This window comes from Gymnoscopelus braueri (assembly GCF_963280865.1).
Source record: "Gymnoscopelus braueri genome assembly, chromosome: 14".
NCBI classification, from domain to species: domain Eukaryota; kingdom Metazoa; phylum Chordata; class Actinopteri; order Myctophiformes; family Myctophidae; genus Gymnoscopelus; species Gymnoscopelus braueri.
Genome location: NC_137619.1, coordinates 20,311,923 through 20,329,422, shown reverse-complemented (window position 1 = coordinate 20,329,422; position 17,500 = coordinate 20,311,923). Strand labels below are relative to the sequence as shown.

General features: G+C 44.1%; 1 protein-coding gene across 2 annotated transcripts in view; it reads right to left on the bottom strand.

Annotated features, from left to right (window-relative positions):
- Nucleotides 1-17,500, bottom strand: part of slc8a1b (solute carrier family 8 member 1b) — a 177,148-nt gene that overhangs the window by 1,253 nt on the left and 158,395 nt on the right. For both annotated transcript variants that reach the window (XM_080450261.1, XM_080450262.1), the window contains 3 exons: nucleotides 14,055-14,240; nucleotides 12,554-12,643; nucleotides 1,507-1,610 (listed from right to left, as the gene is read on the bottom strand). In XM_080450261.1, coding sequence (XP_080306387.1) covers nucleotides 1,507-1,610; nucleotides 12,554-12,643; nucleotides 14,055-14,240 — 380 coding nt within the window. The remainder of the gene's footprint in view (nucleotides 1-1,506; nucleotides 1,611-12,553; nucleotides 12,644-14,054; nucleotides 14,241-17,500) is intronic.

Below are 17,500 nucleotides of genomic sequence, written 5' to 3'. Positions count from 1 at the left end.
GTCCCTCGCTTTATGTCTCATCACTTAGATGAGTTACAACTGGTGACTTTTATCAACCTTGATGTCCTGCCAGGTTAGTAAAATCGAGCGCTTAAAGGACGACTTCATCCATTTTCTTCATATAATTGGTTCTCACAAATGCTCATTGTAATAGGGTATAATTTCTTTCTACTCGGTCTGTGTCTCAGAGGAGGGCTGTGGACAGTTCAGAAACCTGCCTACCAGTGACATCATTGATGGGGAATCCAAGCTAATAGAAACTGCAGGATTTCTGTTCCTGGAAAGTTAGCATGCTATAATGGAAGCCATTGTTCTCCTGTAAAAAAAAGAAAAAAATGTAGCCGACGCTACATTGGTGACAGCAGTGTAAATAGGCACCATTCCTCAGTGTTACAGACCTAAATGCCAAGTAGTAGTTGTGGAGGTCCCCCCAGTCAATCAAGCCTAGCTCCTGACTGGCGCGCGTGGATGCGCTTCCAGGTAGGGGGGACGACTGTAGGCTATACGGTGCTGCGTTACTGCTCGCTACCAAGCCTGGCTCTTTGACTGTACTGATCATAATCAGGGATGATCTCTATGATGATGATGATGATGATGTTGTTGTGCAGCTGCAGTGTTGTAAGCTATCCCAAGCCAACATGCTGGCACGAACATTTCACAATGTGTACAGACGATGTTAAAATAGCACTTTTTAAATCTATTGTGCTCCACTATATACAGCCGTTATAGTACAGCAAAAATGAAAAAAACTTCAGGTGGCATATAATGATGCATTTTGAATATTGCTGAAACTCCCAAGATGGACGAGTGCAAGTGAAATGTTTGTGACCAGTAATGTACCCACCTTTCATGCTGTATTGAGAAATGTTTTGTATAGATTTATGATTTATGATTTATTTAAAAAGTGATAATAATGGCCTTAACAGGGATCACACAGAGTGATACAAGGTATTCCTTGTGCTTCTGGAAACACTGGAGGCAACGTATATGTTTTTAACTGATCTGGGCTTTATGGAGTGAAATTAGTTAAGTTAGATAAGTTATTGTCTGTTTTGTCTGTTTCTATATGGACCTATTGTGTCTGAAATAAAGTTTACCATCACTCTGCTAGACTAGATCTGCACTAATTCTGCCGCTGCTAATGCCACCATTGCTACTACTGCATTACCACAACCCCAACTACTGCTATTTTTAATAATACCAGAAGCCACCATTACTGTTGATGCTTGGACCGTCTTTGGTTGCAGTGTCCAAAAATGTACTTAGGAGCTGGACCAATGCCATCTTTCATGCACCTTTATGTTTGTATTCTAATATTAGGATTATTTATAGTGTTTTATGCCTTTTCGTGTGCTAGCCAAATATCCCATTAGCGATAATGGGAGGTTTACACTCCCTGGTCTTTGAATTTGAATTTGGGAACTTCCTGAACTTTCCGTTTGAGTTACAACTTCCTGATCTTGTAAATGTGAGTGGACCAATCGGTGAGTGTGCCAGTCGACTGACCCCGATGCCGAGGAAGACGTTGACCGCGTTGGAGCCCGTCACGTTTCCGATGGAGGCATCGGCGTACTGGTCCTGGATGGCTGCCACCTTACTGGCAAATGTATCTGGGTGGATAGAGAGGAAGAGAAAGAGAGAGGTGGGGTTAAAGAGGGAACTAGTTTGATTGATTGATTGAATGCTTTATTAACAGTTTGCAAATAGTACAGTGGTACGATTCTACAATGATGCTAAAAGGATAACACAAAAAGCCCTAGGGGCTTGTTTCCATTGAGAGTGTGGGGTGGGACGATACGTTTTTATGCTATTATTTGTTATGCATTGTATACGAAATAGCTACTCTACAACATTTGCAATCAACTTGATGAAAGGCAATCCATTTGGATTTTAAAGATCCAAATTGACTGACAATAGCAAATGCATTCAAATGTACTCCTATAATAATCAAATGACTGAAATGTGACTGAAACTAATGTGTACTTAAGTCAAAAGACTCAAACTGTACGGTAAATCTCAATTGGCTCCCATAATTAACACTACTGGGAACTAACTACTTAACAATGAAAACAAAGTGCTGTGCAAAGTGAATCTGCCCAATTAGACGGGACACATTCTAATTACAATCAATAACCATTAATCCCTTTACAGCCAGGAAACAGCACTGAACTGATCCCTACCCAGAGTTATAAACTCTCAGACTGACTGAAAGCTGGCACGCCCACACACACACGCACGCACGCACGCACGCACGCCGCGCAGCGCACGCACACACGCACACACGCACGCACAAATATGTAATTCCTAAAAAATAAATGTTTTTCCCTCTCCTTTTTGCAAAAAAAGATATTTGCCAGTTTTTTTTGTTTATGTTCTAAACAGCTTGGAGCAGAGCCTCACTGTAAAACAACAACACTGCACCCACTGGTTCCTTTGACATTGAAAACTACAGCTGCTCCACTCTTGTGCTCCACTCTTGTGCTGCTCCACACCCCATTTTGACAAAAGGACCTGTGACCTTGCCAGGTTTACCCAATGCAGCTTTTGCAGAAAGCTTAGGGACAGGGCACACCGCCTAATGGCTAGAACCACTTTCAGTTGGCATACACCTCTCTCTCTCTCTCTCTCTCCACTCCACTCCCTCTCTCTCTCTCTCTCTTCTCTCTCTCTCTCTCTCTCTCTCTCTCTCTCTCTCTCTCTCTCTCTCTCTCTCTCTCTCTCTCTCTCTCTCTCTCTCTCTCCATTTCACCGCTTAGTTTTTTTCCACTTAGACCTTCAGGGTTGAAAGAGAGAGCAAAAAGGAAAAGTCAGAGAGAAGAAAGTGTGTGTGTGCGAACGCGCAGCGTGCGTTGCGTGTGCGCCGTGTGTGTGTGTGTGTGTGTGTGTGTGTGTGTGTGTGTGTGCGTGCGTGTGTGCGTGTGTGTGTGTGTGTGTGTGTGTGGTGTGTGTGTGTGTGTGTGTGTGTGTGTGTGTGTGTCCACATGCAAAAGTGAAAGAAAAAATAAATTGAAAGAAGTAGGCAGAGAGAGTGATAATGCTTTTGAGAGAGAGAGAGAGAGAGAGAGAGATGCACCCTGCTGAGCTGTCATAACTTCAAATACACCTTACACTGCAAACTCCTGAGTGTTAATGTAACTCTGAGAGAGCACAAATGGATCCAAATGGACTCAGGTCCATTTGGTGCGTGTGCGTGTGTGTGTGTGTGTGTGCATGTGTGTGTGTGTGTGTGTATGTGTGCGTGCGTGCGCGCGCATACATGTGTGTGTGAGAGCTCGTTCTAGACAGAGGATGAACTATGCCAACTGGGTCCAATCTGCCAGCTGGCTGGGCATTGTTTGTTTGTTTATGTGTGCGTGTGCGTGTGTGTGTGTGTGAAATAAACACAAGGCATAAACACAAGGCCTCCTGGATGCACCCACGATCCAAGCAATGGCACCTGCTGGATTATGTCATCGTGAGACGCAAAGACATCAAGGACGTGCACATCACACGTGTAATGCGAGGTGCTGACTGCTGGACTGACCACCGCATGATCATCTCCAAACTGCAAGTGACAGTACGACCCCCTGTTCGCTCTCCGAAGAACCGGCAAGAAGCGGTTGGACTGTGCCCCGGCTTGAAGCAGCCGAGGCCCGGATAACCTACGATCTTCCATTGCTGGGAAGCTGCAGGACATCGACTCCGTCCTGAGCCCTGAAGGCAGTGTTGATGACAACTGGGCCTGTCTTAGCTCAAAGCTATATGAGAGCAGCAGCCGAGTCTATTGGCTACCGCCGGAGAAGGCATCAGGACTAGGTTGGATGAAAATTCAGACCAAATCAAAACCATACTGGACTCCATGCACAAGGCCCATAACGCAGTCCTGAACAATCCTACATCTAGCAGGCTAAAGCAGCACTGGAGAACATCCTAGAAGGAGGTGCAGTCTGTTTTAAGAAGACTGAAAAATTACTGGTGGACTGGCAAGGCCAGAGAAATCGAGAATTTTGCAGTGAAAAACGACATGCACAACTTCTACAATGCTGTGAAAACCATTCATGGCCCAAAGAACTCTTCTCTCTCACCTGTGAAGTCTGCTGATGGCTCAACCCTTATAAAGGACCAGAAGCAAGTTGTGGATAGATGGGCTGAACACTTCCAGACTCTCTTAAACCAACCTGCCACTCCTGATTTGGCAGTCCTGGAAGAGCTTCCCAGCTATCCAACCATTGAAGAGCTGGATCTTCAACCAACCTTCTCTGAAGTCCTGGCTGCGGTCAGGTCACTTAAAAACAACAAGACCCCTGGCCCTGATGGCATCCCTGCAGATATCCTTAAACAGGGAGGCTATCTCTGCACCAGAGCAATTTTCCACTCCATTGCCGATGGAGCATGGAGCCTGGAGCATGGAGCCGTCCCTCAACAATGGCGGGATGCAAACATCGTTACCATATATAAAGGGAAGGGTGAGAAGTCTGCCTGCGGCAATAGTAGGGGAATATCTCTCCTGTCTGTTGCCGGCAAGGTCCTTGCCAAAGTGATGCTGTGCAGACTCATACGGAGCGTAACAGAACACCTATTGCCTGAGTCTCAATGTGGCTTCAGGAAGAATCGCAGTACTGTGGACATGATTTTCACAACTCGCCAGCTACAAGAGAAGTGTAGAGAGCAACATCAAGACCTATACATGGCTTTTGTGGACTTATCAAAGGCCTTTGACACGGTCAACAGAGACTTGCTCTGGGCGGTCCTTCTCAGTGTAGGATGCCCGCAGAAGTTCGTGAACATCCTACAAAGTTTTCACGAGGGGATGATGGCTCAGGTGACTACAGGAGGACAGGAGTCCAGGCCCTTCAGAGTATGCAAAGGTGTCAGGCAGGGCTGTGTACTTGCACCTGTACTCTTCAACATCTTTCTCATGAGTGTTACCTGGCTACTGCACAAAGAGGTTGAGGGAAGTAGTGGTGTGTTAGTGGATTACAGGTTGGACGGCGGAGGCTACAGGCTGCTAGTAAGATCAAAACTGTAAATGTAGTGGAGTTACAGTATGCAGATGACTGTGCCTTTGTGGCACATACACCAGAGGCTCTGCAAGCAACACTGACAGCTGCTGTGAAGGCTTATAGCAGACTGGGTCTCACCCTCCCCCAACTCCACCACCATCACCTGTCTTCATCGTCGACGACAAGCCCTTAGCAGTAGTCCCAGATTTTAAATATCTAGGGAGTATTCTCTCTGACAACTGCAGTATGGACAATGATGTCCAAAACCGGATAAAGTCTGCCTCAGGCTCATTTGGTAGACTGCGTAAGAGGGTGTTTGTGAATAAAGACCTCAGCATTCACACCAAGGTTGCGGTCTATCAAGCCATCTGTGTCTCCACACTTCTCTACGGCTGTGAAGCTTGGACCCTGTATCACCACCACATCCATCAACTGGAGAACATCCACATCAATTGTCTCCAGCGCATCCTTGGGCTAACCTGGCGCGACCGTGTACCACAAGTCCTGAAGAGAACGGGCACCAAAAGTATGGATGGAGGCCACTTTTCTTCAGCACCAACTGCGATGGGTTGGCCACACCATTAGGATGCCAGACGACAGGCTCCCACGCCAACTGCTATATGGTCAGTTACATCATGGCCAGCGATCTGCAGGAGGTCAAAAGCGGAGATACAAGGACCAGTTCAAAATGGCACTGAAGAGATGTGGACTACAGCATACCCAACTGGAAAGCTCTGCTTCAGAACGTCCTTTGTGGAGGCAACTATGCCATGCTGGACTTTTGAAGAGGTTTGAACAGCGTTTTGAAGAGGAGAGGAGTGAGGCGAGGGAAAGGAAACGCCAGGGGAGAAAGATGGTCACTGCAGCCAAGACCACAACAAATATTGACTTCATATGCCCCCACTGCAATAGACGATGTGGCTCTCGCATTGGACTCCACAGTCACCTCACAACTCACCAAAGGAAGAAGTAGAAGTCATCATCGGATACGATGGACTACCATAAGCAAGTAAGCAAGAGTGTGAGTGTGCGTGTGCGAGTGTGTGTGTGCGTGTGCGTGTGTGTGAGTGTGAGTGTGAGTGTGAGTGTGCGTGTGTGTGTGTGTGTGTGTGTGCGTGTGTGTGTGTGCGCGTGTGTGTGCGCGCCCCTGACAAGCGACTATGTGTGTGTCAGCGGTACAGTATATGTGTATGCATGAGTATATATGCACGTTGCTGGCATCTGACGGAATGTGTGTGGGTGTATTTATGTGTGTGTGTGCGGGCGCACGTGCGTGTGTGTGTGTGTGTGTGTGTGTGTGCGTGCGTGTGATTGTGCCTGTGGGTCATGATGCAGGTCGCAGTCAGCAGCTAGTCTGGGAAAAGCACCTCCCTGAAGGGATGCCATTCCTCCCTGTCAATCTGCCACTCGACCAGGCTCTCTCTCTATCTCTCTCTCTCTCTCTCTCTCCATTCGTCCGTTCACCCGTCTGTCTCTCAGCCTGTCCGTCTCTTCGTTGCCTATCCATCTGTTTGCTGCATCTATCTTTCAATCTGCATGTTCATTTGTATGGAGTATGTACTCTATGTACGGTATGTTTGTATGTATGTAAGTGTGTACAGTATGCATCAGTCATGTCATTTTAGATTTCTTTGGCTATTCAAAAATAGCAGTTAATCTGTATCTCTGTATCTACTCTGTTGATTGCTTGCTTATTCCCTTCCTCGGGAGAGTGTTGTACATGTTTACCCTCTAAATGTGCGCTCTCTCTCTCTCTCTCTCTTTCTCTCTCTCTTTTACTTCCACTTTCTCTGTCCTGCTCCTTTACTTTCTCGTTCTGTCCTTCACTCTTCTTCCTTCCATTTCTCCCCTCCTCCTCTTCCTTTTGGTCTCACTCCCTCATTTTTGTTTCCGTCTCTCAGCATTCCCTGTTCCGTCTCTCTCTGCCTTCTCTCCATTCATTGGTCCTGACTCTCTCCTTCCTTCCTCATCCCTCCGTTCTCTCCTTTCCTTACCCCTACTTTCTCCACTTTTCTCACCCCTCCTTTTTCTCCCTCCCTCACCCCTCCTTTCACTTCATTGCCCACCCATCCTTTCTCTCCCTTCCTCCTCCCTCCTTTATCTCCCTCTCTCATAATAGAGTATGTACAGTATAAGATGGTGGGCGTATTTGGTTCACTTTGAGTTCATGCTGTTGTGCATAAAGGAAACTGTAGGATATGAAAATCGTAAAAGGCGTATTTTCTTGTTTCGTGACCTGAAAGGATATATTTAAATAGCATTTTAGCATTTTAGGGTCGCACTAAAAACATCAGCAAAATGTGTACGTTTTCAAAAGGATTCTCATCAAAATGGACTTTGATCAAACAAAATCTTCCATGTTTGGACATTATAATACATGCTGTCTGGCAATCACAATGCTACTTAAGGCGATACTATACAAGTTTGCAAGTTTGACACAGTTTTGATGGCCGCGAGCGGTACTTCCTCTGTGCTTTCAATCAGCTTTCAATCCATTTCCTGTGAATCTCCTTCCTCTGTAGTAAAATCTAATCTGGCTACGCCCTACTAAAGACCAGAAGAACACAGCAAGCCTTTAAAGCGATACTATCGGCTGCAATTGAACCAGGGAGAAGACTGTCAGAAGGCTCCAGAAGGAACTTTTTGCCCTTAGGCATCCCAGGTAGCACTTCTTTACATGCTAATATACATCCAGACTCCTTCAGTAGGATTGGCAGACCTGCACTGACCATCGCCCAAACCCTAACCTTCTCTAACCTAAACAAAACCATTTTGGTACCTGACAGGATAGAAGTTAGGGCAAGAAAGTCCTTTAACTGAAACGGCTGGTTGCCCCAGACCACTGGAGGTTCTAGCAGAGAAACGACTTGTTGTATTGTTGTAGTTAGTGGGTGCAATTTGTCATTACAAGCTCAAGAAATTATTTAATTAGCCCTCTAGAGTCTTTATATAAATGAGCACCTAAATGCACACCTGTAAATAAGAGCTCATTGGGGGCTCATTCCGACAATAAGGTGTCAATAAGTGCAAGGTATAATTTGTTTCTGGAGAACTAAGCTTTATTTCTTTTACAATAAAAGCTCAATAAACAGCATATTAAAAAGTGCATTGGCTGGAGTTGGGTCCATTTGAGGTTTTAATTTCATGCAAACTGACTGTACCAACATTTGTCATTATGATATATTTGGGTCGCTGTGCACACTCTTACTATAAATATTTAGAGATGTAAACATGCACCTGATGCACATCTTAACATTGCTGCACAAATAAGTGAAATTTCCCTTGAAATTCAGTGTGTGAGCCAATCGAAAGGAACGCTGAACGAGAGAGCGTCGAGAAAACGACAATTGGCTAGAATTGAAGGAGAGGATGGGGATGAATAGAGACGCAGAGTTGGGCATTCAGCCTGAGCCAGATGACAGACCAGAACACAGGCTGGCTCTGGCACCATTTCTCTTTTATTTTTTCAAATTTTCTCCCAATTTAGTTGTTATGCCAATTCAATTTCCCCTTAACGTGTTAAGTCCCTGCTAACCCCTGCAGTTGATCTGTAGGAGGGTGTAGACAACCACATGTCTCCTCCAATACACATGAAGTCGCCAGCCACTTCTTTTCACCCGGCAGTTTCATTGGGAGAAAAATGCTATCTGACCTAGTTACACTCGCTGAACAAGCGTCTGAACAACCTGTAGGAGTCACTAGTGCAGCAACAGAGATCAGCATATGTATTACGGTCAATTTATGCTTTGTATGACAAGTGTTGAATGGTGCGTGGCACTACGTGTTTCACGACTTTCTGAATATTGCGTTTTTATAATGTCTGCGACCATGGAGATGGGACAGCGACTTGCCAACAGCGTCGCAACAAAAGCATCTTGAACATCTCCGTGAGTCTGTCAGGAATGAGCTTACATTGTCTTTCTAACCAATCAGAGTATGCAACGTTGTATTAAGGAGTCTTTGAAACCGTCTCTGAAAGTCCTACGGGACACCTTTTTGTCATTTTGATGTCTTTTTTGGCTTTGGACACTTGCCCGTTTGGAACACATGCCCCTTCGTTACGGAATACCCATTGTACCCATTGTCAGACTACTCACTGTACCCGTTGTGAATACTTGCAGTACCATGCACTGAGTGCAGTATGCAGTATCATAGTATTGTCAAATAATAATAATATAAGGCAAACATTTTGAAAATAGCAGATCTATAAGCTCACAATGCCTCGCGTTGCCAGGCGTTGTGAGCTTGTAGATCTGCTATTTTCACAATATTCATCTGTGGAACTGAGCAAACAATATTTAATGCCTCAACTCCTACATTCCAAGTGCTTATCAGGGTCCCCAGTTCAAATATGATTATATTGGGGGGTCGTGGCCTGAAAATGTCGAGAACCACTGCTCTTCACCTCCAACTTCCAACGCAGCTACACCCTGTCAGTTTTATACACCATGTGTGAACTGAAATTGGAGGGTGCTGGCAGTACTTTAGCAGCCTGCTCTCCTGTTTCAAAAGGTTTATTGGTGAAAAGACACTCTGAGGTGTAAAATGTTGAGGTCAGCTGTTTTACCTCAGAGACAGCTGACGACACTAACTTGAATTTGTTTCTTTCCACAACTATCTCTCCCTAACTGTGTGTGTGTGTGTGTGTGTGTGTGTGTGTGTGTGTGTGTGTGTGTGTGTGTGTGTGTGTGTGTGTGTGTGTGTGTGTGTGTGTGTGTGTGTGTGTGTGTGTTTGTTTGTTTGTTTGTTTGTTTGTTTGTTTGTTTGTGAGTATAATATGTGTGTGCCCATGGCTAAGTATGATAAATGAGGTTAATAGGAGTGCCACAGAGCAAAGTAGGTTTATTAAATGTGATCAGTGTGTGTGTGTGTGTGTGTGTGTGTGTGTGTGTGTGTGTGTGTGTGTGTGTGTGTGTGTGTGTGTGTGTGTGTGTGTGTGTGTGTGTGTGTGTGTGTGTGTGTGTGTGTGTGTGTGAGTGAGAGAGAGAAAGAGAGAGAAACAGGGCATTCCTGACATGAAAAATTACTCCATGCAAATAACTCATGCTGAACGTGTGCTTGCGTGTGTGTCTCTGTGTGTGTGTGTGTGTGTGTGTGTGTGTGTGTGTGTGTGTGTGTGTGTGTGTGTGTGTGTGTGTGTGTGTGTGTGTGTGTGTGTGTGTGTGTGTGTGTGTGTGTGTGTGTGTGTGTGTGCAGTGCATAAGTCAATGTCACCGTTAACAATGATATGTGTGCATGCATATATAGTACAAGCACACATAAAATACATGTGTGTATGTGTCCATAATATGAAACGTGTGTGTGTGTGTGTGTGTGTGTGTGTGTGTGTGTGTGTGTGTGTGTGTGTGTGTGTGTGTGTGTGTGTGTTTACGTATGTTTGCACGCTGCAACGCCTGAGTGTGAGGTGTGATTATGCACGTGGACAAGCCAAGGTTAAAATGTACTCAGCATGCCGGCACAGTAAAAACCCAGAGTGTTCGTTTTTAAGAGTGCAAATGGTGTGTGTGCGTGGGTTAAACATTTGCATGGGTTAAACGAATGCTCTGGATTTGTAGAGTGCGCGGTCGCCCGTTATCACTCATCCGTTATCATTCATGTGGAGAGGATGATGAAACATCGCTGTCTGCCACCGAAGAGTCACACAAGACCCTCACGACACCCCCCCCCCCCCCATCCTCCCCAAGCCAACGAACACGTCACATACGCTGTGAAACCCCACAGTATTCCTTAAAACCTTTACGGGTCCATTCCGGTCCCATTTTTCTATTCTCAGAGTTAAATGAACATCGAGGCTTTTTATTGCGTAGGAGCAGACACGCGGGTCAAATTACATTAGTGAATAACCGCAAGTGTTGTTTTTATTTTTAGAGACAGGATGGGCTAGTGTCTTGTCCCCCTCGCTAATGTTAATTTATCGGGACAGGCGGCAGTTACGCTGAGAGGGGGGATACAAAATAGAGGAGGTACAGGAGGAGACTACACTGGAAAATACAATTTATCTCTGAGAGTGCACAAATGGACCCTTTTTTTTGGGTCCATTCGTGCACTCTCAGAGATAAATGAACACTCAGGATTTTACTGTGTCAAGAGAACATGGAAGAGTCTGGATTTGAAACTATGCCAGAAGAGGTGTGTGTGGTCCCAGGCAGGCACAGGGGGCCTTAAGCTTAATCATGCACATTTAATTCCATTTACATTTCCTGTTTACCAGTGTTGCCATGTCTGCTTATTATAAGCGGGAAGATGTGTTCAAGAGCCATAATTTTGTGTTGTTGTCATAAGTTGTGTCTTAATTTTACAAATTGAGGCTTCTCCACATCGCCAAACTATAAATTACAGAGTGGCAAGTGGCAACAAGGCAAAAGTTGTGCAAAATAGTTATCTTCCAGGGATTTTTATTATCTCACTTTATTTATTTATTTATTTGTTTGTTTATTTATTTATTTACTTCGCCTACTAACCTATATATTATACTGCTCTGCGACATTGATGTTATAATTGCTTTCAACTGTCTTGGAGTGTTATGTATTATGGTTTCAGTGCCATTAAAATATAGAACACAGACTGTCAGTGTCTCAAACCAATTTCATATGTATTTGATGTTTTTGTAAAAACCAAAACGACGGCAGGAGAAAGGTCGCTCTAATGAACTGCAGCGGCCAATGAGGTATCTACGTTTCTATATCTATGGATGAAACTAGTCGCTTCTTTTGGGCTTGTTTACATAGACCTGACCACTTGTTTCTCTTGCAAAAACTGGCAACACTGCTGATTACACCTGCAGTAGCCTACTAGGGCGGAAGTGAACAGATATTGAATGAAGCAGCACAGAGAAAGGGCGAAGAATAAGGTGAATAATACAATACAGAAAAGGTTGTGTAAATCCAGGCATATCATTAAAGTGGTTGTGTTTAGGCATTAGGTTAGAGATAGGTTAGGTTTAGATATAGTTTGGTGTGGTTAAGGTCAGGGTAAGTATCTGGGAGGGCAGTTAGCCAATGAGATTGCATGAAGTCAAACTGCTGGATTCAGAGTTCATAGAAATTGGGTACAGTTGGGTACAGATAATTATAAGCTTTAAATATCTTGGGACCACATTTTTGATACATAAACTTTTAATATCTCCTGGAAGTACCAAGTGAACCAGACCAGTATTTAAAATGTCTCTCTTGGTGGCTTTCATTGTGTAACAAAACTCTTATTTGTCAGTTTAATAGGACTCCCTGGGTGTTCTACGCTTCTTATCAAAGCTCATAAAGATGAACTAGCAACAGGAGTAAACAAAAGAATATTAGACAGCAGTAAATGATGGGAGCAGAACAGATTATTAGAACACACATGCATGCACGCATGCAACACACGAACAAACAAACAAACAAACACACCCACACACACACGCACACACACACACACACACGCACGCACGCACGCACGCACGCAGGCACACACACACACACACACACACACACACACACACACACACACACACACACACACACACACACACACACACACACACACACACACACACACACACACACACACACACACCCACCCACCAAGTCACTCACCTGGCACAGAGGTTCCTAATGCGACAAAAACAACGGCAGTGACTGAGTCTTTGAGACCCACGGTGCAGCCAAAATGACAGGCCAGGTCCCCTATAATGACAACAATAACAGCATTATTCCACACATTCATTTATTATCACAGACAGAATTAAAAAACATCCAGATTACAGAGGTGTACTGGTTAAAGGATATCACTGGTGTTTGGTCACATCTGGATCCATATACAGTTAGTAATCCATCATTCTCCATCATCCATCATCATGACATCACCATCATGTCAATCTTTTTAATTAAAACACAAAGGGGGGAGGGGCTATGATTCCAAAGTAAAGCCACGAGAACCGCAAAACTTGACCAGAGGCTACATAGCATTGTGACTCCAGGTGATGGCACGTTTCAAATGAGCAAAGATGCGAAGTGATACTGGTCTGACAACACAGAAGAATTACCGCCTACAATCCACATAGTCTTTTGTTGTTACTGTTCATTCTCCCTGTTTTAACAATGATGGATTAGTTACACAGTAAAACACTCTGTGTTCATTTATCCATTTGTAACTCTTGAGTGTGTACAAACGGAACCAAATGGATTTGTAAACTCTCAGAGCTAAAACACTCAGGATTTTTACTGTGTACGTCTAGGGATCCTAATGTGAAAAGAGAAAACCCGGGTGGTATCCTTGAACCATCCATCTTCTACCGCTTATCCGCAAGTCTGCTTGCGGAGGTAACAGTTCCAGCAGAGAAATCCCAGACTTCCCTTTCCCGGGCCACATTAACTAACTCTAGCTGGGAGATCCCCAGACATAATCCCCTCATCTGGTCCTTGGTCATGCCCCATTGGTCTCTTCCCAGCTGGGCGTGCCTGGCAGGCCTCCCTGCGGAGGTGCCCAGGAGGCATTCGTCATAGATGCTCCAACCACCTCGACTGGCACCTTTCCACGTAAAGGAGCAGTGTCTCTATTCCAAGTCTCTCCTGGATAACTGAGCTTCTTACCCTGTCCAACTTAAGCCCTGTAGCAGCGATTCCCAACTCCAGGGCCCACTGGTGGGCCGCGAGGGTATTGCAAGTAGGCGCCCAAATGATTGGCACAGCGCTACAATTTTAATGATAATAATATTATATTAATATTTAATAAAACATTATGTAAAAAAAATATATGGAATTATTTTTTCTTTAAAACCTTGAAAAAAAAGGGTTTTCATAGTGAGCCAAGCCAGAACACAATCGATTGAATGATCATTAAAATAAACATGCTCTGGAAATGCACACGCCATTCGGCTGCCTTGTTAAGATGGGTGGGACTCTTTCAAGATGGTCAAGTGAGCCCTGCTGATCCAGAAAAGGTTGAGAACCACTGCCCTATATTCTTCATGGTAGCGAAAATAGCCGATCTACAAGCTCAAAACGCGGCACGGTGTGACACGTTGTGACACGTTGTGACACGTTGTGACACGTTGTGAGCTTGTAGATCTGCCTTTTTTTTGGGGACAAGTTTTACCTATAAAGGCGGTGAGCAGTCCAATCATGCCGATGGAGACGCAGAAGCAGGCCCAGCCGTTCCAGTAGTCTGTGGGCGGCACGAAGGCAAACAGAACCTTCCAGAAGACAGTGAGGAAGTGCATCACATAGTCGAAGCACGAAGGCAGCTTCTCCTCGCCACACTCATCATCATCATCATCCTCACCTGAGAGAGAGGGAGGCAGAGAGAAAGAGGGAGAGAGAGAGAGAGAGAGAGAGAGAGAGAGAGAGAGAGAGAGAGAGAGAGAGAGGATGGAAGAAGCAAAATGGAGGGAGAAAGAAAAGAAAGAGAGACAGAAGGTATGAGGAGAGAGAGGGACCAAGAAAGATGACAGGTGAGGAAGAAGAGAGGAAAGAGGGAGGATGGAGAATGATAACAAAATAGGGAGAAAGAAGAGGTGGGGTAGACAGAGAGGGGGGGAGAGAGAGAGATTAATTATAGCTGACAGGCATTTATAACATGTAATCCATCATTACAGTAAGTGAGAGACTTGAGATTGACATGATACTTCCTGACACACTGACTGACTGCCAGATGAGGTGATATGATACGTTTGACAAACTGTGTGTCTTTTAAACTGTGTGTGATGATATATATTGCAATAAAGAGAGAAAACGTGACAAAGATGTGTGTGTGTGTGAGAGAGAGCGCGAGAGAGAGAGAGAGAGAGAGAGAGCTAGAGAGAGAGAGAGCGAGAACTGACAGTATCAAATAAAAGCTAAGGTCCAAAGATTGCCACAGGGCTTGAGCATCAGCCAAGCATACAGACATTGACCACTAAATTGTGTGTGTGTGTGTGTGTGTGTGTGTGTGTGTGCGTGCGTGCGTGCGTGCGTGCGTGCGTGCGTGCGTGCGTGCGTGCGTGCGTGCGTGCGTGCGTGCGTGCGTGCGTGCGCACACGTGTGTATGTAAGCCTGATACTGTATGTCTGAATCATGGGTTTGAATGGTAAAACATGAAATCCAACACTGTATTCAGTATACACAGTAAGTATTCTTCAAAATATCACAAGGAAAACTGGCAGAAAAAGACTCGCTCCGTCGCTCGCTGCATAAATATTAAGGAAAACTCCTTAGACAGAGACTTAAGAAAATAGAATTTCTTTATTTTAAATGCTCATAGTGACCTAACCCTGGAACCTTCGTCAGTGCTATATATCAAAATATCACAATACATGAAAAGACGTGATCTATGGCCAGTAGCCACTATGAATAAATTGTAGCCACATACAGCATACAGGCCGGGGGCATTTTCTGTAACCACTTAAGCCCCATACTGTACACTTCATCATACTACAAATAACAAAATAGCCGGTCTACGAGCTCACAACGTTGAGAGCTTGTAGATCTGCTATTTTTGAAACGTTAAAATATTATACATTACACATTTATAGCATATATTATATAAATCTATAAGCACTTAAAATATAGAGTATCCTTGTAAATGGTTACACCTACATTATAGTCTGTCATTTATTAACTGTTTAATACTTTAATAATGGGGGGTAAGATAAGGTGTTACCCTAGTTCTCTGACTCTGTCCATCACTCTTTCTGTCTGTCTATTCGCCTGTCTTTCTCTCTCTAGCTGCCTGTCTTCCTCTAACCGTCTGTCTTTCTCTCTCTATCCCTCAATCTGTCTCTCTTACTCTCTCTCTCTCTCTATCTGCCTGTCTTTCTTTCTCTATTCAGCTGTCTTTCTATCCACCTTTCTATCTCTATCGGCCTGTCTTTCTCTCCGTATCCACCTGTCTTTCTCTCTGTATCCACCTGTCTTTCTCTATCAGGGTTCCCAAGTTTTACCAATGAATTTTCTAAACTTTTCCAAAACATTTTACCCCATTTCCAGGCCTATACATCAATCATAGCTTATGCAATCAGGCCTAAACATGCAGTAGACTCAGAGAATTCCATTCTGTGCTGCATTTTTGCTACACCACCTGTCCTAGGGCATAGCACACTGGAGTACGTACAAGGCTCATTATGGCATCCATATACATTTTTCTTGCATTGACTGGAGTGAATGTCATCATTGGCCCCATTCATCAATTTAAAAGTAAGGAAGCCTGTCTTTCTCTCTATATCTGCCTGTCTTTCTCTCTCTCTATCTGCCTGTCTTTCTCTCTCTATCTGCCTGTCTTTCTCTCTCTATCTGCCTGTCTTTCTCTCTCTTTCCGCCTGTCTTTCTGAGCATCTCTCATGGTGTTTCATCATTGGTGGAACTGTGTAAATAAAGGAGATTAAAAACTTTTGCTGCTCATCTGTTTTTCTCCACCCTAAAGCCCTCTCTCACCCCCCTATTTCCTCTCACTCTTAATGCCATTGTCAATCGTGTTGATCCTATGTGCGTGTGCGTGCGTGTGTGTGTGTGCATCAGGATTTGCTGCTGCTGGCAGAGATCAAATCCCCAATCAATTTCTCATCAGTTAGTGAATGGCACTAATCTGGCATCCACTCCAACAGGCTTCTCTGTGGTGAAGCACTAGCATGCTAATAGGCTAGAGATGTCTGATAAGGTTCAGTAATGTAGACAGATTGAATTGTTAATGTATGCATTGCTAATTGTTAATAGAATTAACACTTAAAGGAGTAGTTCACCCCAAAAATTACTTATTTTCTATCAATTACACTTTGGGGTTTAGGAATGCGACAAAAATCTCCATGAATTCAAGGCTTCATGGGGTGTGTAATTGATAGAAAATAAGATTTTTTTTGGTTGAACAACTACCCAATATGACTGGAGTCTCCCAAGACTTTATACTCGGTCCACTAGTATTTCCCTCTGCACCAAATCTCCTCTACATCAAATAGCCGATCTGCAAGCTCACAATGCTTCGTCTTGTGATGTGTTGTGTGCTTGCAGATGTGCCATTTTTGCCAAATGTTTGCCCCAGAATAGGGACGCTAGGGTTCATGTGGTTAATAGTTCAAAACATACTACAGTATGTAACTAGCTATCTAACTACTAGTCAGTGCTGTGATTGGTGTGCTGTAGCTTTCTGCTCATCACTGTAGGATATCCAATATGTTTACCCCCTGAAGTGCTGTAATTTTCTATGACTGATTTGCTCACAATTTATCCTGCTTATAAGTCTCTTCCTTTGCAAAATGTGATGTTACATTATACAATGCACAGGTGAAAGGCGTGTACAGGAGTTGACTTCTGACTTTGACATTGGAAAAGTCTTCCATTCCCATCATCCATCCATCCAATATACTAATGTACTCAGGTGTTGCTAATTATGAACCAGGCTACTTTAATTAATTAGACATTCACTGTACTTACGGTTCAGTGAACTTCTAATTAATGGAAGTAGTCAGTAAATGCCATGTTTTTTATATGAATACATTTTACACACCCGACTCATCTCAGCCAATCAGAAAGGTGTATTAAGATGGTGCCGTGGTATAAGCTCGCACGCACGCG